Source organism: Neovison vison, chromosome 2, assembly GCF_020171115.1.
Source record: "Neovison vison isolate M4711 chromosome 2, ASM_NN_V1, whole genome shotgun sequence".
In the NCBI taxonomy this organism is placed as follows: domain Eukaryota; kingdom Metazoa; phylum Chordata; class Mammalia; order Carnivora; family Mustelidae; genus Neogale; species Neogale vison.
The window spans coordinates 208,553,294-208,577,450 of record NC_058092.1 but is presented as its reverse complement, the minus strand read 5'-3'; the positions used below and the strand labels follow the sequence as shown (position 1 = coordinate 208,577,450).

Below are 24,157 nucleotides of genomic sequence, written 5' to 3'. Positions count from 1 at the left end.
TACTTATTCAGTCCATAACTAGAAACTTGTATCTCTCATTACTCTTAACCCATTTTGCCCATCCACTCATCCCCCTCCCCTCTGGCAACCATCACTTTGTTCTCTGTATTTATGGGTCTGTTTCTGCTTTTTGTTTGTTCATTCATTTGTTCTATTTTTTAGATTACATGTATATCATATATGGTATTTGGCTTTCTATGTCTGACTTATTTCACTTAGCATAATATCCTCTACATTTATCCATGTTATTGAAAATGACAAGATCTCATCTTTTTTTATGACTGAGTAATATCCACTGTATACATACCATATACATATGTATATCACATGTTTTTATTATAGAAGTATAGTTGACATGCAATACTACATTAATTTTTAGTATACAGTGTGATTGTATTGGACAAGTTTGTACATTTTTTAAATTCTTTTTTTAAAGATTTTATTTATTTATTTGACAAAGATAGAGAACATAAGTAGGCAGAGAGTCAGGCAGAGGGAGAAAAGGAAACAGGCTCCTCGCTGAGCAGAGCGCCTGATGGGCTCGATCCCAGGACCCTGAGACCATGACCTGAGCCAAAGACAGAGGCTTAACCCACTGAGCCACCCAGGCACCCTCAGTCTGTACATTATTATACCACATCTTTTTTAACCATTTGTCTATTGATGGACACTTGGATTTCTTCCGTATCTTGGCTATTGTATTAATGTTGCAATAAACATGGGAAACATGGAGTGCATATATTTTTTTGAATTAGTGTTTTTGTTTTCTTTGGGTAAATAACCAGTAGTGGAATTATTGGATCATATGGTATTTCTATTTTTAATTTTTTGAGGAACCTCCATATTCTTTTCTACAATGGCTGTTGCACTTTTCATTTCTACCAATAGTGCACAAGGGCTCCTTTTCTCCATATTCTCATCAACACTTGCTCTTTCTTGTCTTATTGATTCTAGACAGATGTAGGGTAGTATCTTGTTTATTTACTCTTTATACTGTCACCAAACTGTCATAGTAAAATGCAGGCCTGATTCCCTGTTTTCATTTCCTCCTTCTGGTAAAATCTGAGCCCTTTACATGGCATATATGAACTGTTTTCTCTCTTTATAAGCTTCGTTTTTTTAAACCACTCTCCAGCATGCATGTTATGCTAAAACCATACTTAACTGCTCACTGTGTCCTGGGTCTAGCATGTGGCGTCATGTCTGCATGCCTTTTCATGTGCCATTCCTTCCTGGAATGCCACCCCTTGTTCCCCATAAAGTTTCTACTCAAGCTTTCTTTGTGATGCTGTCCCTAATTCTGTTCCGTGGCACTTTATGGTAATTGTCTCTTTCTCCACCAGACTAAACATCGTTTGAGGACTAACACTGAATTTCTCCATTCATTAGTACTTTATAAGTTTGCTGAGTGAATAAATGAATAGCAATGAACACAGTATCTTCAGGTAACAGTGAGTAGTTTGGGTGATGATCAGGTATTACCTTTGGGAAAGACCTCAGAGACAGTGTGGTCTGCCTCTTCATTTATCAGATACAGAAACTGAGAACCAGCAAGGACCAAAGCACCTGTTCCTCAGGCATAGCATATTCATGGATACCTTCATATCTTGTTTTTGTTCTTCCCTCTGCTTAGAATGGAATATTCTACCTGACCAGGTACTACTTGTCTGTGGATCTTGTTTTTTCAGGGTTGTCCTTGGACTACCAGCTTCAGAATTACCAGGAATGCTTATTTAAATGCTTATTTAAAATGCAGATTCCTGACCTCCATCACCTCTACTTCCCCCCATACTCTTCCTCTGTATAACAAGCACAGAGAGAGAGAGTGTGTGTGTGTGTGTGTGTGTTTGTGAGAGAGAGAGAGAGAGAGAGAGAGAAAGAGAAGAAAAATATTCATTCTGAGAAAGGAACTGTGTTAGTATACTGCCAAATCACAAGCTTTCAATGAATCTTTTATTTTTTTTTATTTTTTTTTTATGAATCTTTTATTTTCATCTTTGTTACTTAAAAAATAAAAGCAAACTTGTCCCAAAGTATATAGTAATCAGAACAAAAACTAATTGAAGTTCAGATTTGCTGTTGCTCATTCCCTAACAAGACCTCTCTCCTAAAAAGTGCTCTTGAAGTTCAGTTTGTTAGTGAGATTTTTCCATGTGTTTGCGGAAAGATGAAGAGGGTGATGATTTTCAAAGGCATCCTTCGACATTTAGTGGTTGAAGGCTTGAGAAGAAACGAGGCTCAACTGATTGCTGACATATCTCCATGAGATTGGAAGTGCCCTAATGGGTAGTTGATCTCCCTGATTTGAAGACATAGTAGCACTATACAGAAGGTGTCAACAGAGGCTGCTGATTACTACAGAAAAGTGAATGTTAGGTAAGCTAACTAGAAAGGGGAAATAAATAAATACTGTAACTGGTTACTGAAAATTTTCCATGCCAAAACTACTTTTAACTACTTTTAATTCTGGTAGGTCCCACCTTTGGAAATTCTGATTAGCAGGCATAGATTTGGAACAAGACATCTAATATTTCTATAAAGAATTTTTGAAATTTTTATATATATCTGTGGTAGAGATCCTCTCTTTATTTTTTTTTAAAGATTTTTATTTTTTTATTTGATAGAGAGAGATCACAAGTAGTCAGAGAGGCAGGCAGAGAGAGGGGGGGAAGCAGGCTCCCCGCTGAGCAGAGAGCCCGATGTGGGGCTCGATCCCAGGACCCTGAGATCATGACCTGAGCTGAAGGCAGAGGCTTAAACCACTGAGCCACCCAGGCGCCCCTCTTTATTTTTTTTTTAAGATTTTTTTTCTTTTTTTGACAGAGAGTGATCACAAGTAAGCAGAGAGGCAGGCAGACAGAGAGAGAGGAGGAAGCAGGCTCCTCACTGAGCAGAGAACCCCATCTGGGGCTCAATCCCAGGACCCTGAGATCATGACCTGAACTGAAGGCAGAGGCTTTAACCCACTGAGCCACAGAGGTGCCACGAGATCCACTCTTTAAAGGGAAAGAACCCAATCAAGTACTTATTTAAGAATTTACATTTAAGTGAGGTTTGTCCTCTATCTAGGTAAGAGTTCTAGCTCCTTTACTTGCTCACTAAGGTACCAATTTTATTGTCTGTCTGGATTTAAGAAAAAGTAATGATTACTTACCATGTGCTTAATGCTGTGGGTTTGGTTCTTTTTATCTGTGGTGTACACGTAAAGCCTCTAGCTCATATAGATCTGTTACCAGCAAATGATATAAAACACCAGCACACCAGATTCTTATGAGACAGTAGAATCCAGAATTGTCCTTTCTTTACTTCTCAAAAGCTTGACTTAAAGAAGTTGACTAGCAAATCATTTCAAGACTCTGTAGTCCATCTATTTCTTCCAGTGGATCAAGCTGAACCACTTGGAATTTAGGTGCCCAGACTATACTGCCTTAATTCCTTGAACAATTATTTTTACTGACTCATGCCTAGTCATGTGAATGATTTATTTTAGGACTCAGTAATAGAAAATGTTTCCTTTTCACTGTTGTATGATTCTTTTTGGTATTTTATAAATATGTAATGAATGTATAAATTATTTCTCTTCATTTGCTTTTATTTTTAAAGCTGAGAGGTGAATGTGAAATGCAGTTAACATCGAATCTGGCTTTTATGATCTGTATGTTTTGATGTTTACATGTTCTTGATTTTCTACTTATATTTTATTCATACTTCAAGTACAGTTTTTAAAAAATTCTTTGTGAAAAAGTGTATCTACAGTAAGTTAAATATCTGGCACTTCAGTTCTTGATAAGATACAAATTACTGCAGCATTAAACAAAAGTTTTGATAATTAGATTGTAGGGTGGGATGGGAAGTAAAATGAAATCCTATGTTTGAAATGGCTTAGAATGAACTTTTTAAAATGGAATTAAGATTACTTGTTACCTGAATTATTGCATTAGCTGATGAGTTAATTTTCAGCTTTCTCGAGAGCTTTAAAAGAATACTTCTCACATAGTTGTATTCTGAGAATATTTGTGCATGTTCTACCATTTGGAATTATTAGTAATGAACTATTTTCAGGCCTAATGTTTTCAGTTGTCAAGATATAATATACATGGAACCTAGTTTTGATGGAACCTGTCATCAAGCAATATTGAAAAAATTAGTCCTTTACAAACAAAACATTTCATACAGGTTTCGAGAAGGGAGGGGTGACTATAGGCTTTAGTGATTGCAGATTTCTTACAGGGTTGAGTTAGGGCTTGAAGTGAGACTTGGATTTAGATCAGTAGTTCTTAGCCAGGGGTGATTTTTGCCCTTCAAGAAATACTTGGTTATTTGGAGTTACATTTGGTTATCACAACTTGGGGTTGAGGGTGCTACTGGCATTTAGTGAATAAGGCCAGACATACTGCTAAGCATCCTGTAATGTACAAGACAGCTCTCCACAAGAAAGAATTATTCAGCCCCTAACTAACTGAGCTAGTGCTCAGTTGAGAAACCATGATTAGATGGTCAAAGAGCCTAAGGAAAAGCACAAACACAGAAAGAGGAATGAACTTCTGTATTTATGGGATTCTAAGGAGATCTTCTGGACTGAGACACAATTTCCAGGTGGGCTCCGTGGTGAAAGGTTAAGATTTAATATACAGGATAAGGCTGTGTAAAATACAGATTTGAAATTTATCCTGTAATGATGGTATTTATGAAAGATTCTAGAACAGTGACATTTAGGAAGGGATAAATGGGGGAGAATCTGAGGGTAAAGGGGACACATTATCAAAGACCATCACAGTTACCCAGTGTTGAAGTAGTAGGTGGAGAGTACTGTGGTAGGAACTAAAAAGAAGACCTAGATTTACAGTTGTTTCAGTAGCTAAGGTTAACAGTGGGATTTGAGGGTTTAAGGAAAGGAAGGGGACCTAAGTGACTTTTCTTTTGATCTCAAGCTATTTTCCAGTGCTCTAATCACTGAATTTCATGATCCATTCCTCTTTAATACATCAGCAGTGTTACTGCAGCTGCTATCCCTGTTCTGTGACTATCTCTTTCTCTACCTACTCCTTTATCCAGTGAGTAGAAAACTTACAGAACATTTTAACTAAGGAGGTGGTACAGACTAAAAATGTACAGGGTTTCAAGAGGGACTCAAGACTTGCCAAGTAAAGTTTTAATGTTAAGACTGGTTTTCTGCCCTTGAAAACATCCCCACCTACCACTTGAAAGCATCCCCTCCACCCACTGACCCAGTGTTTGTTTAGATGGAAAATTGATCTCCTTATACACTAAATTACTAGTGATTTGGGTAAAATATTTGAGGAAAGAAATCTTAGTAGTTGTTATTCTCTTTTATTTATTTATTTTCAAAGATACTATTTATTTATTTATTTGAGAGAGAATGAATGAGAGAGAGCAGAGCACAAGCCTGGGGAGGGGCAGAAGGAGAGAGAGGAGCAGACTCTGAGCAAGGAACCTAGTCACAGGATCATGACCTGAACTCAAAGGCAGACACTCAATTGACTGAGCCACCCAGGAGCCTCTTAACCTTTTTTAAAAGTATAGCTACTTGGGGAGCACCTGGGAGACTCCACTCTTGATTTCAGCTCAAGTCGTGATCTCAGGGTCCTAAGATCGAGCCCTGCCTCAAGGCTGCACGCTCAGTGGGAAGTCTGCTTAAGATTCTCTCTCCCTCTCCCTTTTCCCCTCCCTACTTTGTACGCACACATACTCTCTCTCAAATAAGTAAATCTAAAACACAAGTATAGCTGTTTATGTAGGATAGAACAGTTAAGGAGATTTTTTTGTTTTTATGTTACAGCTTGGAAGTTGGACACCATTGAAATGGGAGTACTTTGGATTCTGTTTTATCTTTTTCAACTAGTGAGGTGTATAACTTTGAATAAATAATTTTACAATAATTAACTTTAGCTTCCTTTTCTGTAGAGTGGGAAAAATATGTGCTTATTTAAGCATAGGTATATGATGAGGTCTGTGCTTATTTAAGCATAGGTATATGATGAGTTAAAAATTTATTCAAAAATATGTATCCTTTGTGTGTGTGTGTGTGTGTGTGTACACACTGTTTATGAATGCAAATTACCACCAAATTTCATTTACATAGGGGTCTGTAATAAGATTATGGTGTGGGGAATTTTTTAAAAAATAGAATCAAGGTGCCCTAGGAGACTCAAAGTGTTTGCCCTCAGCTCAGGTCATGATATCAGGGTCCTGCAATTGAGCCCCACACTGGGCTCCCTGCTTATCAAAGAATCTTCTCCTTCTCCCTCTGCCCCTCCCACCTGACCATACACTCCCTTTTTCAAATAAATAAATAAAATCTTTAAAAAATAAAAATAAAAATAGAATCAAGCTCAGAGTCCTAAGAAAACAGCACAGAAATCACAAAGAAACTCTAAAAAGCTTAAATTTCCACCATGGGGTTGAGGCTTCATCTTTTTTAGTTCCTGCTCATTGCCTATAGAGTACACTGTTCTCTTTAAAAAGCTCAAAGCCCACGTGTAAAATTCACCCCCCCAACTTTTGCCTTTGACTCCTAAACAAAAAGTTACCTATACTATCCTGCCGCTTTTGCCCCAAATATAGAATGTGCCTTAAAGGAGAAGCAACAAGACTTAGTTAGCTTCAAGTCTTGACTTTACCAGTGGTGCACTGGGATACTAAGCAACTCCAACTCTTGGCCTCATTTTTTTCATTTCTCAATTGGGTATAAATAATATATACCTCTATATGTCTATCATATAGAGTCATATGAAGCACAAAAGAGATAATGAAAATTTCTGAAAAAAATTCAAAGTCTGGAAATGTAAATTGTTATTACTACGACCTTATAATTATCACCAGAATGTGGTTAAGCTCTGGTTCCAGAAAGGCTAATCAGTATTAGTAAAATTACTTCATTTATCTATACTTTCATTTACTTTTCTACAACTTTCTGTTTAATTTCTCCTAGAATTTATTTGTTACTTATTTGGTGTGTACAGATATTATTTCAGTTAGGTAAGATATTGTTACATGTCATTTTTAGTGGGGTTTATGGCTCATGTTTGTTCATATGTTTTTATGGCCCCATCCTAATCTTTTGTTAGCATAGAGTTTATTGAACATATACTATATACCTACTACCATATCAAGGACTTTGTGAGGGTAAGACTTAGCAGAAGACATTTAGAGACTAAGACATAATAAGGGCTTGCTGAACTGTATGGTTCAATGAGTTAATAGAAATGGCAGTTCAGAGAAGAAAGAACTCAAAGGAGATATTTTTTAGGGCAGAGTATAACTAATTATATTTTTTATTGTGCCATTGTTTGTTTCCTGTTTTTATTTTTTAAAATTTCAGAACTTCAGAAAAGTAGGAATAATACAGTAAATATTTTGTAACCTTTGCCATAGAATCTAATTTGCCACATTTGCTTGATCTTCATATGTGTACGTATGCACTTACCCACTTTTTTTTTAACCACTTGATTTAGTTGCAGAGGCCATAACAGTACAGTCCTGAATACTTCAACATGTATCTCCTAAAGACAAGATAATTTCCTTTTTAACTACATATAATAATCAAACTTTGGAAATTATATATTGACACAATATTCTTATAATCCATATCCAGGTTTCCCAATATAATTATGATGGAGTTGTTTTTGATCCCAGAAAGGTCATGTGTATATTTAGTTGTCTCTCTAGTCTCCATCTACAATAGTCTTTATTTGGTCTTTCATTACATTGTCATTTATTCAGAGTCTAGATCAGTGTTTGGCAAAATATGGCCCATGGGCTGACCCAACTGTTTCTATAAATAAAGTTTTTTTTTTTTTTTGAAAAATAGCTATACTCCTGATGCACATACTGCCTATAGCTGCTTTTGCACTGCAGCGGCAGAGTTCTGTAGTTGCAACAGAAGCTGTGTGGCCCACAAACCTAAAATGTTTACTATCTGACCTTAGAAGTTTGTTGATTTCTAATCTAGGCAGTTTGTTATGTATGACCCTCTTTTTGAGTTTGCTGATCATTTTCTTAATTATATTCAGGTTAAACTTTGTTTTGTTTTGTTTTGGCAACAGCGCTACTTTGGTATTGTTATATCCTCAGTATACATCAGGAGGTACATGAGGTCAATTTGTCCTATTCTTTGCGATTTTAAGTCGTGAGGGTGTTTTGTAATAAAGGATGACTTTATGAAAGAAATGATGTTTTAAATTAATCCACAAGGATAGGGTAGTATTTGAATAGGTGGAGAGATTTTTCTAGTAAACATTGCCTTTTTCTGTTCCTGCTTTTATTAATCCTAAATTAGTATTTTCATCCATTCACATGGCTGGCATGATTGATAGCTCAACAACTTACTGATCTGTTGGTAGCAGTCAGAACATTATAGGTTTTCTCCATACAGTCTGTACCTTTTATTTCTTTGTTTAATTTTGCAGTGGTAATTGGCTTTTACCTTACATTGTGGCCAAGAATTCTGTAAACAAGTTTTTTTGGATTTGTGTAGAGTACTCTAAAGATTTCTATCTTCTTGGGCGCCTGGGTGGCTCAGTGGGTTAAGCCGCTGCCTTCGGCTCAGGTCATGATCTCAGGGTCCTGAGATCGAGTCCCACATCGGGCTCTCTGCTCAGCAGGGAGCCTGCTTCCCTCTCTCTTTCTGCCTGCCTCTCCGTCTACTTGTGATTTCTCTCTGTCAAATAAATAAATAATTTAAAAAAAAAGATTTCTATCTTCTCTTGGAGTGTAATAAAATATTATCTGTCTGAAAACCAGAACCCCAAAAGTATTGCATTCCAGAAGCAAATCTTGGGAATGTATATAGATTCACTTACTTTTCTTTAAAAAAAAAAAAAAAGGAGCTGAATAGATAATTTAAATGAAGTACTAGTTTATTTAGATACCATCATTTATGTCATTATGGAAGCATTAGTTGTGGAAATAAATGGATTGAAAAAAGTACATGTTATAGTAATATATGTAATAATGTTGGCAATATTAGCAGATGGTCCGATATTGATTGCTTCCATATGGTTCCTTTGTATTGTTAGTACAAAAAGTACAGCTTCCAACTGGATATCAAAACAAAGATGAACATATTTATGGAATTATTGTAGTATAATTGAATGCCATTCATAATAGTAGAATTAGATGTGCTGTTGAGGAAAGGATAAATGTCATAAGTATTCAAGGGCATCTTATTCCACAAATGAAGAATTCCATCAAAGAAATGATCTTTTAAAAAAGTCACAAGCAAAAATCTAAGAGCTAATGAGTTATTTAAAGGTAAAAATGAGGCCTTTTTATTTGTACGTAAAGCCTTTTACTATGCTAGAAATCATTTTCTAATTTTTAAAGGGAAAGAAACCTAGTCCAACATCATTGCTTTGTTACTGGATTATGGTAGCATTTGGGTTGTATTTAACAACTTGAAAAACTATATTTTTCAACTTTTCAGGTAAATTATCAGAATCAAGTTTCTGTTCTTACAAAGCAAAGGACTAGAACATGTTATCACTCCTTTTTTGAAGGATAGTTTTGCTGGATATAGAATGATACAGAATTCTTGCTTGGCTATATATTTTTTTTCCACATTTGAATGTCATCCTTTTACCTCTGACCTTCATTATTCTTTTTTTTTTTTTTTCCCAATTTATTTATTTTCAGAAAAACAGTATTCATTATTTTTTCACCACACCCAGTGCTCCATGCAAGCTGTGCCCTCTATAATACCCACCACCTGGTACCCCAACCTCCCACCCCCCCGCCACTTCAAACCCCTCAGACTGTTTTTCAGAGTCCATAGTCTCTCATGGTTCACCTCCCCTTCCAATTTACCCAAATTCCCTACTACTCTCTAACGCCCCTTGTCCTCCATGCTATTGGTTATGCTCCACAAATGAGTGAAACCATATGATAATTGACTCTCTCTGCTTGACTGATTTCACTCAGCATAATCTCTTCCAGTCCCGTCCATGTTGCTACAAAAGTTGGATATTCGTCCTTTCTGATGGAGGCATAATACTCCATAGTGTATATGGACCACATCTTCCTTATCCATTCATCCGTTGAAGGGCATCTTGGTTCTTTCCATAGTTTGGCGACTGTGGCCATTGCTGCTATAAACGTTGGGGTACAGATGGCCCTTCTTTTCACGACATCTGTATCTTTGGGGTAAATACCCAGGAGTGCAATTGCAGGGTCGTAGGGAAGCTCTATTTTTAATTTCTTGAGGAATCTCCACACTGTTCTCCAAAGAGGCTGCACCAACTTGCATTCCCACCAACAGTGTAAGAGGGTTCCCCTTTCTCCACATCCTCTCCAACACATGTTGTTTCCTGTTTTGTTAATTTTGGCCATTCTAACTGGTGTAAGGTGATATCTCAATGTGGTTTTAATTTGAATCTCCCTGAGGGCTAATGATGATGAGCATTTTTTCATGTGTCTGATAGCCATTTGTATTTCTTGATTGGAGAAGTGTCTGTTCATATCTTCTGCCCATTTTTTGATGTGTTTGTCTGTTTCGTGTGGGTTGAGTTTGAGGAGTTCATTATAGATCCTGGATATCAACCTTTTGTCTGTACTGTCATTTGCAAATATCTTCTCCCATTCCGTGGGTTGCCTCTTTGTTTTTTTGACTGTTTCCTTTGCTGTGCAGAAGCTTTTGATTTTGATGAAGTCCCAGAAGTCTATTTTCGCTTTTGTTTCCTTTGCCTTTGGAGACGTATCTTGAAAGAAGTTGCTGTGGCTGATATCGAAGAGATTACTGCCTATGTTCTCCTCTAAGATTCTGATAGATTCCTGTCTCACGTTGAGGTCTTTTATCCATTTTGAGTTGATCTTTGTGTACGGTGTAAGAGAATGGTCGAGTTTCATTCTTCTACATATAGCTGTCCAGTTTTCCCAGCACCATTTATTGAAGAGACTGTCTTTTTTCCACTGTATATTTTTTCCTGTTTTGTCGAAGATTAATTGACCATAGAGTTGAGGGTCCATATCAGGGCTCTCTACTCTGTTCCACTGGTCTATGTGTCTGTTTTTATGCCAGTACCATGCTGTCTTGGTGATCACAGCTTTGTAATAAAGCTTGAAATCAGGTAAGGTGATGCCGCCAGCTTTATTTTTGTTTTTCAACGTTTCCTTAGCGATTCGGGGTCTCTTCTGTTTCCATACAAATTTTTGGATTATTTGCTCCAGCTCTTTGAAGAATGCCGGTGGAATTTTGATCGGAATGGCATTAAAAGTATAGATTGCTCTAGGCAGTATAGACATTTTAACGATGTTTATTCTTCCGATCCAAGAGCATGGAATGGTCTTCCATCTTTTTGTGTCTTCTTCAATTTCTTTCATGAGTGTTCTATAGTTCCTCAAGTATAGATCCTTTACCTCTTTAGTTAGGTTTATTCCCAGGTATCTTATGGTTCTTGGTGCTATAGTAAATGGAATCGATTCTCTAATTTCCCTTTCTGTATTTTCCTTGTTAGTGTATAAGAAAGCCACTGATTTCTGCACATTGACTTTGTATCCTGCCACGCTGCTGAATTGCTGTATGAGTTCTAGTAGTTTGGGGGTGGAGTCTTTTGGGTTTTCCATATAAAGAATCATGTCATCTGCGAAGAGAGAGAGTTTGACTTCTTCATTACCAATTTGGATACCTTTTATTTCTCTCTGTTGTCTGATTGCTGTTGCTAGGACTTCTAATACTATGTTGAACAAGAGTGGTGAAAGTGGGCATCCTTGTCTTGTTCCTGATCTCAACGGGAAGGCTGCAAGCTTTTTCCCATTGAGGATGATATTTGCTGTGGGTCTTTCATAGATAGATTTGATGAGGTTCAGGAATGTTCCCTCTATCCCTATACTTTGAAGCGTTTTAATCAGGAACGGATGTTGGATTTTGTCAAATGCTTTTTCTGCATCAATTGAGAGGACCATGTGGTTCTTCTCTCTTCTCCTATTAATTTGTTGTATCACATTGATTGATTTACGAATGTTGAACCATCCTTGTAGCCCAGGGATGAATCCCACCTGATCATGGTGGATAATCTTTTTAATGTGTTGTTGGATCCTGTTGGCTAGGATCTTGTTGAGAATCTTAGCATCCATATTCATCAGTGATATTGGTCTGAAATTCTCCTTTTTGGTATGGTCCTTGCCTGGTTTGGGGATCAGGGTAATGCTGGCTTCATAGAAAGAGTCTGGAAGTTTTCCTTCTGCTTCAATTTTTTGAAACAGCTTCAGGAAAATAGGTGTTATTTCTTCTTGGAAGGTTTGGTAGAATTCCCCAGGGAATCCATCAGGTCCTGGGCTCTTGTTTTTTGGGAGATTTTTGATCACTGCTTCAATCTCGTTATTAGATATCGGTCTATTCAGGTTGTCGGTTTCTTCCTGGTTCAATTTTGGTAGTTTATATTTTTCCAGGAATGCATCCATTTCATCAAGGTTGCTAAGCTTATTGGCATATAACTGTTCGTAGTAACTTCTGATGATTGTTTCTACTTCCTTGGTGTTAGTTGTGATCTCTCCCCTTTCATTCATAATTTTATGAATTTGGGATTTCTCTCTTTTCTTTTGGATTAGTGTAGCCAGTGGCTTATCGATCTTATTGATTCTTTCAAAAAACCAGCTTCTAGTTTCATTGATACGTTCTACTGTATCTCTGGTTTCTCCCTCATTGATCTCAGCTCTAATCTTGATGATTTCCCTTCTTATGTGTGGAGTTGGTTTGATTTGTTGTTGATCCTCCAGTTCTTTAAGGTGTAGAGACAGCTGGTGTGTTCTGGATTTTTCAATTTTTTTGAGCAAGGCTTGGATGGCTATATATTTTCCCCTTAGGACCGCCTTTGCTGTATCCCATAGGTTTTGGACCGAAGTGTCTTCATTCTCATTGGTTTCCATGAATTGTTTCAGTTCTTCTTTGATCTCCTGGTTGATCCAAGCATTCTTAAGCAAGGTGGTCTTTAGCTTCCAGGTGTTTGAGTTCCTTCGGAACTTTTCCTTGTGATTGAGCTCCAGTTTCAAAGCATTGTGATCTGAGAATATGCAGGGAATAATCTCAGTCTTTTGGTATCGGCTGAGTCCTGATTTGTGACCCAGTATGTGGTCTATTCTGGAGAAGGTTCCGTGTGCACTTGAGAAGAATGAGTATTCTGCTGTTTTAGGGTGGAATGTTCTGTATATATCTATGAGGTCCATCTGGTCCAATGTGTCGTTCAATGCTCTTGTTTCTTTATTGATTTTCTGCTTCGATGATCTGTCTAATTCTGAAAGAGGCGTGTTAAGATCACCTACGATTAGTGTATTCATATCAATATGACTCTTTATCTTGATTAACAGTTTTCTTAAGTAATTGGCTGCTCCCATATTGGGAGCATAGATATTTACAATTGTTAGATCATCTTGGTGGATAGTCCCTTTAAGGATTATGTAGTGTCCTTCTGTATCTCTGACTACAGTCTTTAGTTTGAAGTCTAATTTATCTGATATGAGAATCGCTACCCCAGCCTTCTTTTGAGTCCCATTGGCATGAAAGATGCTTCTCCACCCCTTCACTTTCAGTCTGCGTGTATCTTTAGGTTCAAAATGGGTCTCTTGTAGACAGCATATGGATGGGTCCTGTCGTTTTATCCAATCTGCAACCCTGTGCCGTTTTATGGGTGCATTGAGGCCATTCACATTGAGAGTGATTATTGATAGATACGTTTTTATTGACATCGAGTTACCTTTGAAGTCTTTCTTTCTGTAGACTGTCTCTATATTTCTGTTCAATGCTATTCTTGGGATTTTTCCTCTTTTATAGAACCCCCCTTAATATTTCCTGCAGTATCGGCTTGGTGGTTGCATAGTCTTTTAAGTCTTGCCGGTCTTGGAAACTCTTTATCTCTCCATCCATTTTGAATGTCAGTCTTGCTGGATAAAGTATTCTTGGCTGCATGTTCTTCTCATTTAGTGCCCTGAATATATCTTGCCAGCCTCTTCTGGCTTGCCAGGTCTCTGTGGACAGGTCTGACGTTATTCTGATGGGCTTCCCTCTGTAAGTAAGGAGCCTCTTTGCCCTGGCGGCTTTCAAGAGATTATACCTACAATTATAATTTCTCAATTTGACTATCAGGTGTCGTGATGTTTTTTTGGAGTGTATAGTCTTGGGTGGAGACCGTTCAGCCTCTAGTACATGAACGCTGGTTTCATTCGCGAGATTCGGAAAGTTTTCATGAAGGACTTGTTCCACGACATCTTCTAGACTTCTTTCTTTCTCCTCCCCTTCAGGAATTCCAATAATTCTGACGTTGGAACGCTTCATGGCATCACTTATTTCCCTAATTCTGCTTTCGTGGGATCTAAGCTGTTTGTTCCAGGCTTCCTCCTGATCCTTTCTCTCTATCTGTTTGTCTTCCAGATCACTAATTCTATCTTCTGTCTCAGTTACCCTAGCTTTGAGAGAGTTTAGATTGGATTGGAACTCATTGAGAGCATTGTGGACCTCCTCCCTGGTAGCTTTAAGCTCTGCCCTAACATTGTGAACATCCTGTCTGGTCGCTTTCAGTTCGGCTCTAATCAATTCTGTTTGGTCATCCATGGCTTTCTCCAACCTAGCTATTGCCTGGATAATTGTTAGCCTGAATTCTCTTTCCGACATATTGTCTATGTTGATAGCCGTTCGCTCTGTTGCGGAAGGTCCATCCTCTGTATTTTTCTTCTGTTGGGCATTCCTCCTCCTAGTCATTTTGGTGGGAGAAGACTGAACAGATGTAGCTGGATGTATCAACTCTGGTGCAGTCAAGGTGCACCCTGGAACACTTCCTGATCTCCGTCTCAGAAGCCTCAGTCTGGGTGCAGAAGCTGAATAAATTCCCCCTTGGATGCTGGCAGTGCAGGTTCCAAGTTAAAGACCCTGGGGGCGCAGGATCTTTTGCTCGTCCCCAAAGCCAAGGCAGTGGCGGCTGTCTGGGAGCTCCTGACCGCCAGAGAGGTTCCAAGCAGCGATCGCTCACTGAGATTTTGCCGCTGGCCGGGGCTGGGAGTGCCCGGCTTGCGCGCACCTCTTTTCAGAGGCGGCTGTGGGTCGGGCGCGCGTCTGGGGCACTGAGAACGGGGCGCTGGTCCGTAAGCCGCAGGCTGGGCTTTTGCGCGCCTCTGTCCGGGGAAGAGTTTCGCGGGCGCGAGGCTTAGACTTTGAAACAATGGCCCGGGTCAAGAAGCGCCCCAGGGCCTTAGAAACCCAGGAGAGCTGGAGCGACGTGCACGCGCATCTCAAGCTTTGTGGTAGGGCTAGCGCGCGTTCTGCAGACCGGCTCCCATCCCCTCACAGGAGCCGGAACCCCGCGCTCTGGGGCACGCTGGCGGCTTAGGGACCAGGAGCCGGTTTCTCCGCCGCACTCTCTCTGCCTCCGCGCCGGGGAGGCCGTCTGGGACCGGGGACTCAAGCCCCTGTCCCTAGCCGCCCCGATTCCCACAGTTTGCCCCTGCGATCCTTTGCTCTTTTGGAGTGCTTTCAACCAGTCTCCGAGTTAATGCTGGTCCCCAGACGCAGGGCACTCTCGCTCGTATCGGGGTATTACTTTTGCACCGGTCGCCTCTGGTGGCTCCCTCCCCCTTTTGTTTATCTTCCGATATCAGTCCGCTGTTCCCATTCCGCTTTACCTGCTCACTGGCGTCTTCTGCCCCTGTAGAGATCCAGACGTGTATAATTCTGATCTCAGGCTGATTTCATGGGTGATCAGAGTTCTTTGGTAGGTAATCAGCTCACTTTGGGGTACCAGCTGAAAAGACGCCTCTTCCTAGTACCCCGCCATCTTGTCCCCCCTCTGACCTTCATTATTCTTAATGACAAGTCAGCTGTTAATCATGTATAATCAGTACGTTAAATAGTGATTTTATGAAACTAAACTTATTCAACATTTATTTAATATTTATGGAGTATCTGGTGTGGCGGGCATTGTACTGTGAGGAAAGACAGACATGGTCAATCTCACAGTTTATGATGAATAGAGAAACCATGATTTGCCCCTCCCCCCCAAAAAATCACATAATCATGTGTATAGTTACAAACTGTTAAGTGCCAGGAAGGAAGGTGAAGGGTATGTCTAATGGGAATGGGTGATAACAGAGACGTTCCTGAGAACTAATACTGGAGCTGCAAGCTGAGGATGACTAAAGGAGTGAAATGGGAGAAGGAATAGTATGGAACATTGCAAGGACTAAGGAAAGGAAACAGTGTGTGCAGCCAGAGCCTGGGGAAGGAAAGGATGGTACAGAAATGAAGCTGGAGAAGTAAGCAGGGAATTAAAATCCTCGTTTTAAGAAATCTTCATGTGTTATAATTGGGATTTATCAAAAATAACTTGGGAATAATTATATGACTAGGTGTTATTTTTAATACCAAATTTCCCTTTGTTATTCATAAAAAGTCCTCATAGATAAATCTATGTCTACTTGTGCATTCTATCTCTATCCCTCCGTCTAATAAATATATAAAATCTTTTTAAAAAAACACTGTAGGTTTTCATATTTTACTTTTATTATTCCCACATTTAATACCTTTTACCGCTTTTTACTTAATATATAATCAGTGACAGTGATGCAAAATTCACAAACTATTTTCCTTCTCTTACTGTTGCCCAAGAAAAACAAAGACAATATCATTTTGGGCATTGGAAGTTTATCAGGAATGAATGCTGCCTTATTTACAGTAGAAGTGCCATACCTATGTAAAACCTTCCATTGTTTTTGTGTTTTTTTAGGAAGGAAGCAGTAAATTAAAATTCATGCATGATAACACTCAAAAAGCAACTAACCGACAAGTGAAGCTCTATTTATTTAAAAAAATAGTCTCTTTATTTACCATCTTGAGTCATTAAAATATTTGTATTATAATTTAGTTGTTTATTTTCATTGCAGGTGGAGGACTGTGACGCCAATTGGACATCCTCTACCTGGAACACGATTTATTGCTTTTAAAGTTCCTTTAAAGGGAGTATGTATATTATTTCCTCATCTATCTTATAAGGAGAATTGGGACTAATGTGATCCATGTTTACTTAATGTTATGCTTTTTTTAAAAATAAAAATATGTGAAATTTCCTGCAAATGTTTGACATTATGGAAGGAACAGTTAATTTTTCATACATGTAATTATCAGTTGTTCATGCTAGTGTAAGGGAGTAGTTTTGGACTAATTTTTTAATAACGGCTTTATTGGTATGTAATTCACCTATTGATATTCACCTATTTAAAGTACACAGTGGTTTTTAATATGTTCATGGAGTTGGGCAGCTGTCACTACAAGTTTCAAACATTTTCATCACCCTTACTTCCTCCCAGATGCATAGTAGCAGTCCCTTCCCTTTCTCCCTCATTCCCACCCCCTGCCCCCTAGACAACCACTAGTCTCCTTTCTGTCTTCATAGATTTGACTGTTCTGGACATTTCCTGTGGATGGAATGATAATATCTGTGACTAGCTTCTTCAGCATAATGTTTTCAAGGCTTACCCATGTTAGTGTGTATCATACCTCATTTCTTTCTGTTGCCAAGTTGAATTAAATTTTTAAGGGTTCAACTTGCTTTATTGAAAGCACTTAACAAGATTAAATACCTTTTTGAGAGAAAATATCTTGAATCCTAATGTTATTTTTTTTTAAAGATTTTATTTATTTATTTGACAGACAGAAATCACAAGTAGGCAGAGAGGCAGGCAGAGAGAGAGAGGAGGAGGAAGCAAGCTCCCTGCAGAGCAGAGAGCCCAATGCGGGACTCAGTCCCAGGACCCTGGGATCATGACCTGAGCCGAAGGCAGAGGCTTTAACCCACTAAGCCACCCAGGCACCCCCCAATGTTATTTTTGCTTTTTATATTTTGATCTACTTAAAAGTTATAATCCAAAAATAAAGATGGATAACTTTCGAGTAAACCACCCCCCACGAAAAAAATCAGCATTCCTTTACTAATTTGTGAAATCCTTTGCATAGAATTTCCTAAAAAAATCAAAAGATACTAAAACCCATGCCATATTTTACATGGCCTCAGATCTGTGGCAGCTGTAGTTTCTCCTACTTGCTCTGACGTTCGGAATGTGTGAGCACTCAGTTCAGAATGTTTTATACTGGCCTCCTAATTTAACTCAGATTTTCCCCTTTCACAGGTCTTTTAGTTACTTTTTTAATATATTGAGAAATAATTTTAAGTTACCTTTTAAATATATTTAATATAATTAATACTTTAATACATGTACCATAAAATTCACCTTTTTAAAGTATCTAACTTAGTGGTTTTTAATATAGTCATAGAATTGTGTAATCAATGACACTAATTTCAGATCATTTTCATCCCCTCAAAAAGAAACCCTGTACTCATTAGTAGCCACTCCCCACTTCCCCTCCCTCGGCCCCTGGCAGCCATTAATCTACTTTCTGTGTAGGTTTACCTGTTCTGGACATTTCATTTAATAGAATCATAAAGTCTGTGACCTTTTGTGACTAGCTAGTTTCATTTAGCATGTTTCAAGATTCATTCATGTAGCATACAGTTCATTTCTTTTTATTCCCAAGTTGAATTAATTTTTTAAACTTAAACTTTTAAAAACTTATTTATATTCGGCTTTGTAGTGCCTTATGTTAACTGATTTTTTTCTTATTAATCATATATTAAAAAAATAAAATCTGTTATACCATCAGCACATACCACTGAGAGCAATAACAAATACACCAGAAGAATGCTGGTAACATCTGTAAATGTTGACCAAAACTAATTCTCACTCTACTTTATGTAAATATGGAAACTAAGAACCTTCATATCTGGGAGAAAAGTGAACATTTAATCAAATGAGTCAGACTGGTATCATGAGCTGGATAAAAGTAAAATTTTCTGGGTTAAATTCTTAACTGCCATCTAGCCTTTGATGTTGGGCAAGTAATTTAACTTTTCAAAGCCTCAGTTCAAATGAGAACTCTACTACAAAACTATTTTTCACTCATGGTTAATAACTTTATTTTAAACTGAATTTGGTGTAAGAAAACTCCAGTGGATCCAAGCAGGATAGTCCCTTTTTAAATTGTTCTGAGTCCTTGGTGACAAAGACATATATAAAATCACTGAAGCAGATGATGTAAATATGTTTAGGCTCTTCTCACAGCTCCAGTTCATTATGAGATTTGCCAGTGTTCTTAAAGCTATGACAGTTTTCACTGATTCTTTTTGTCTTCTTATGTTTTTTCTCTTCCTTGTTTATTTTATGTTAGGTATATTTTATCTGTATTTCATAACCTTACTGTTCATTTTTCATTATAGGCAGTTAATCAGAGACTTACTCCAACCCAGAAGTTTACACCAAAAGATTTGATAAGTGCAATAAAAGCACTAAATGTGGAACTTGGATTAATTATCGATCTAACATACACCACAAGATATTATGAAGTTAAGGTAAAGTTACAGATGTGTTTGGTTATCATAGATACATCTTGAAATGGAAAAGATTTTTTAATATTGCATTTTAAAGAAAGCAACTCTATGGTTATTTTAATACAAATTTCAGAATTTCCCATGTGGAATTTATTAGAGATCTTCTTAATCCTTCACATAATCATATAGTACCTTTTTTTTCTAAAATCATGGATTATGCAGAGAGGAAAAAAATGAAATATTTTTCTTCTAAGAGAACAAATATATAGAGTAAATTGAGTGTACATAGAAATAAAAAAGGAAAAGCACAAAAGGGAACAAGGAAACCGAGGGAAAGAGTAGCATGGTGGAAAAGAAAGCAACAGAAAAAAGATGAAAGAAAAAACATGAGATACGTATTATTGTACAACAGTGTTTTTTGAACTTTTTTTTTGCAGCAAAATCATTTCAATTAAATCTTGATCTAAAGCCTGTTATAAAAAGCAGATAAATAGGGAATTGTGCTGGCTGAAGCAGGAGATTAGGATCCACTAGGCCTCATCATCCTCCAGTGCTCCCCTCCCTGTCCCAAGTCTTAGTGACATGACTTAGCTAAGGGCTGTGGAGAGCAAGAGAATTTTAAAACTTTGTTATAGAGGAAAATAACTTTTGAGCCTTGCTATTTGATTGGATTGGTGCCATCAAAGATGTCATCTGTCATTCCTGCCCTGATTAGGTGACATATAGTCTTTGATATCTTCAACGTACATGTAACACACCATCATTTCTTTACTTCCATACCACTCCTTCCCCAAAATACAAATTTGCAATCTCTTCAGCTGCCCTGTTTCACCTGAAAGCACCATTACTGAGCGTACTGGGTTCAAATCATTTGAGTCCTCTGTCTTCAAACCCTGTAGATTTTTTCCTTCTAAAATGTGTCTCATTTTCTCCAGATCTTTTACCTTATTATTCAACAGCTAGCCTTTTTTATATATCTTTGACTAGTTGTGCCTAAACATAATTTTCATGCCCATTCCGGGTTTTTCCTAAAAAAAAAAAAAAAAAAAAAAAAAAAAGATCAGGTCTCTCTGCCCTCCCCACTGTTTGAATGTATCACATCTAAACTCTTCTCTCTGTTTTTCAAGGCCCAATTTAATCTCACCCCCTTCTCATCAAGCTCTTCTCTGTTTCACAACAAACCATCTCTTCACTCTCTCATGAACATTCTTGATTCTGCGTCTTAAGTCATTCCAGAAACTTGGAATTTTTTCCTCTCTCTCCCTGTCCAAAACTCTACCTATTCTTCAAGGCCTAACATTTACAGCTTCTGCTGGACTGTTATGCATATTTTTTGGCATATAACTGTTCAAAGGTCATTATTCTTATTTTTCCAAAACTATTACCTTCTCCTAGGATCTGACCATAAGCATTTATACTCATCACCTTGATATTCTTTAAATGAATATTGTTAGTTGATGAATTGATTTTACTTAATTGATGAATTGATTTTACTTAAATGATTAAATTAGCCCTTCCCTTTTTAGGGTCTCCACTTTAGACTCCCTTGCAAACTTAAGAATGAGTCAGGAAAATATTAAAATAGACTTACTACATAACCTAAGCTGATATCTAGAATTGTAACACCAAGTATGGAGTTAACACTTTATCTTTTTTAAGATCTTTTATTTATTCATTTGAAAGAGAGAGCACATGCAGGGGGAGAAGCAGAGGGAGAGGAAGAAGCAGACTCCCCACTGAGCTGGGAGCCCAATGTGGGGCTCAATCCCAGGACGTGGAGATCATGAAGTGAGCCAAAGGCAGATGCCTAACTATCTGAGCCACCTAGGTGCCCCTGGAGTTAATACTTCAAGCTAGTATATTAGGTTGACACTTTGCCTGCTTCATCACTTGAATCCTTATCATTGGCCTCTAGGAATTAGGCTTATTTTATAGCCTCTTTTTATGTAGACTACAAAAGAGTTCCACACAAATAGGGGCACATAGATGGCTCAGTCCGTTAAGCATCTGACTCTTGGATCTCAGGGTCATGAGCTTAAGCCCTATGTCAGGCTCCATGCTTAGCAGGGAGTCTACTTGAGAGTCTCTTTCTCCCTCTGCCCCTGCCTCCACTTCTACACAATGCTCACTATCTCTTTCTTTCTCTCTGAGAATAAATAAATAAAATCTTTAATAAAAAACAAAAGAGTTCTGCACAAATTGATCTGAAGTGTGCCTTCAGTATAATCATTGTACCTGATCTAAAAAATACTGAATGGTAAGTTTCATTAGGTTGAAGAATATGTTTTTTTAATGACATAATTGTTGCATTCTATTTTCCTTTGTTTCTAGGATTTACCTAAAAGCATTCATTATAAAAAACTTTATACTGTTGGACTCGAAGTCCCTGACAATGCTACTATTCTGCAGTTCAAAAAGTGGGTCAGAAAGTTCCTGTGGGAAAATGCAGAAAATGGTAATTAATAACCTTTAATGTAATCAAAATGTTTCTATTTAATTAACAAATGTTATTTTAACATTTAATCTAATTATTGTAGATCACTTAAAGATGATATAATATACATATTTCACTTAAATACTTCTAGTTAAAAGGACATTATCAAAGATTTTCTTTAGGTTATAATCTGTGCATGCCTCTCACTTAAAAATAAACTTGGCTTGAAGAAAGTAAAGCATACAGAAAAGGTACATTGAGGGATGATTCTTTGCTTTACAGATGGATTTCCTACAGCATTTCTTAAATGCTGACAGCCCAGGACAGACAAAAATATAACTCGGTATTTTAAAATTGACTTAGAAATAACTTTTGAAAGAATATGTAGCATCAGCGCGCCAGGGTGGCTAGTCATTAAATGTCTGCCTTCAGCTCAGGTTAAGATCTCAGGGTTCTAGGATCAAGTCCTGTATCAGACTCCTTGCCCAGTGGCAAGCCTGCTTCTCCCTCTCCTGTTCCCCCTGCTTCTGTTCTCTCTCCCACTGTGTCTCTCTCTGTCAAATAAATAAATAAATAACCTTAAAAAAAATACGTAGCATAAAGGAAGGTACATCTTAGTCTTTTTGATGTACAGTTTGGCTTCATACAGAAAAGAAAGATAAAGTCTTATGTAAACCTTTTTAACTCCATGAATGTATTTTGGAGGATAAATAAATTTTAATAATAAATAATAGAATTGTAAGTAACAGAATAATAAATTTATTCTATAAATAGAAGTCTATATAAACATGTGAACAAGAATATTCACTGATACGTTTAAAATATTGTTATCTTGGAAGGACCCTAAAGGATCACAAAACATGAAGTTGATTAAATTATAGTTTACACACATATGGAATAATAGGCAGTTGTTAAAAACCAAGTAAAAGAGAAGTATTCAGTGATTTGGCAAAATGCTTGTGAGGTATTTTTAAATGACAGTGTCACTACATAATTATATTTATAAATAATAAATATGAGTAAACACTCAGATAAACATCACAGTGTTAATAGTGATATCTGATTGTGATTTTTGTCTTCATATTTGTACTTCCTGTGTTTTAGGTGTTGTTTTTTATAATGGACATGTATTTTATAGTTTTAAAAGGCTGCTTTAAAAAACGAAGTGTTGGGCGCCTGGGTGGCTCAGTGGGTTAAGCCGCTACCTTCGGCTCAGGTCATGATCTCGGAGTCCTGGGATCGAGTCCCACATTGGGCTCTCTGCTCAGCAGGGAGCCTGCTTCCCTCTCTCTCTCTCTGCCTGCCTCTGCCTACTTGTGATTTCTCTCTGTCAAATAAATAAATAAAATCTTTAAAAAAAAAAAAAACAAAACGAAGTGTTATCCAGGTGTTCTTAATGCTTAGTGGTCAATGACTTACCTTTACCTCTGGTAAAGGCTTCCCTTAGACTGGAAGACCTCAGAGGTGATCTGAGGTGATCTGACCACATGAGCATCTTCACTCTAGTGATTTCCTGTTTGGGTTATAAGAGCTACTAAACTTAAAAATTTGTAAACTAGACTATACCTAGGACAGTGGCTAATAAATACTGCTTATGGATAGCATGTCTATAGAATAGATTTCTCTAATGACATCTACACTCTTCAGATTTCTCGTTCTCTTACTCTCACTAGATCTAATGATCTCTGGACGCCTTCCTTTCTCTCCCTGCCTATTAGTCTTCCAGGGTTTTTTGTTATGGCTCTTACCCTCCCTGCCCCACTGGCTGACAAAATCAATTCTGTTTTCCTTTTTAGTTTTCTTAACTTCTCTTTTCTCATTGTCCTTTTCCTGTACCTGAGCTAAGTAATTACAATAAAAATCAATTTTCCTTTACTTTCCTGCATAAGTCTCCTGAATTAAACAATTTTTTTATACCCAGAAATATAAAAAGGACAAGGAACCCATTTTTGGGGTAAATGAACAGAAAGAAAAGGATGAGATTGGTACTGCCTGCCTAGTTTCCTGGACTTAGGGAAGAATTTCAGGTGACAAGGCCGACTTCTTGGAAAGTGGCTTATTTCTGATGTATTGCTAATGGCTCCTCTTTAACCATCTGTTCAGTTAGAGTCTGAGAAGTAGAATTGGTTTCATGGTTTCAGGGTGATTACAGTGGTTACAATGCCAGCAGCCCACAGCAGCCTTATTCTGAATCTATAGGTTTTACTTTTTATTGTATCTGTCCCAGGAAATCAAAAAATAGCTTCATAAGCTTATTTTCCCCCAAAGACTAGGCAGAGGGGAGAGGGGCTAATTGCTGTTAGTTAAACTGTTTATCTTGGGAAAACAGACTTAGTGAATCATA

At 37.6% G+C, this 24,157-nt stretch overlaps 1 protein-coding gene across 3 annotated transcripts in view; it reads left to right on the top strand.

The window, feature by feature from the left end:
* Positions 1–24,157, top strand: part of LOC122900961 — a 58,043-nt gene that overhangs the window by 7,837 nt on the left and 26,049 nt on the right. For all 3 annotated transcript variants that reach the window (XM_044240213.1, XM_044240212.1, XM_044240211.1), the window contains exons 2-4: positions 16,882–16,957; positions 19,269–19,400; positions 21,711–21,834. In XM_044240213.1, the coding sequence (XP_044096148.1) occupies positions 16,882–16,957; positions 19,269–19,400; positions 21,711–21,834 (332 nt within the window). The remainder of the gene's footprint in view (positions 1–16,881; positions 16,958–19,268; positions 19,401–21,710; positions 21,835–24,157) is intronic.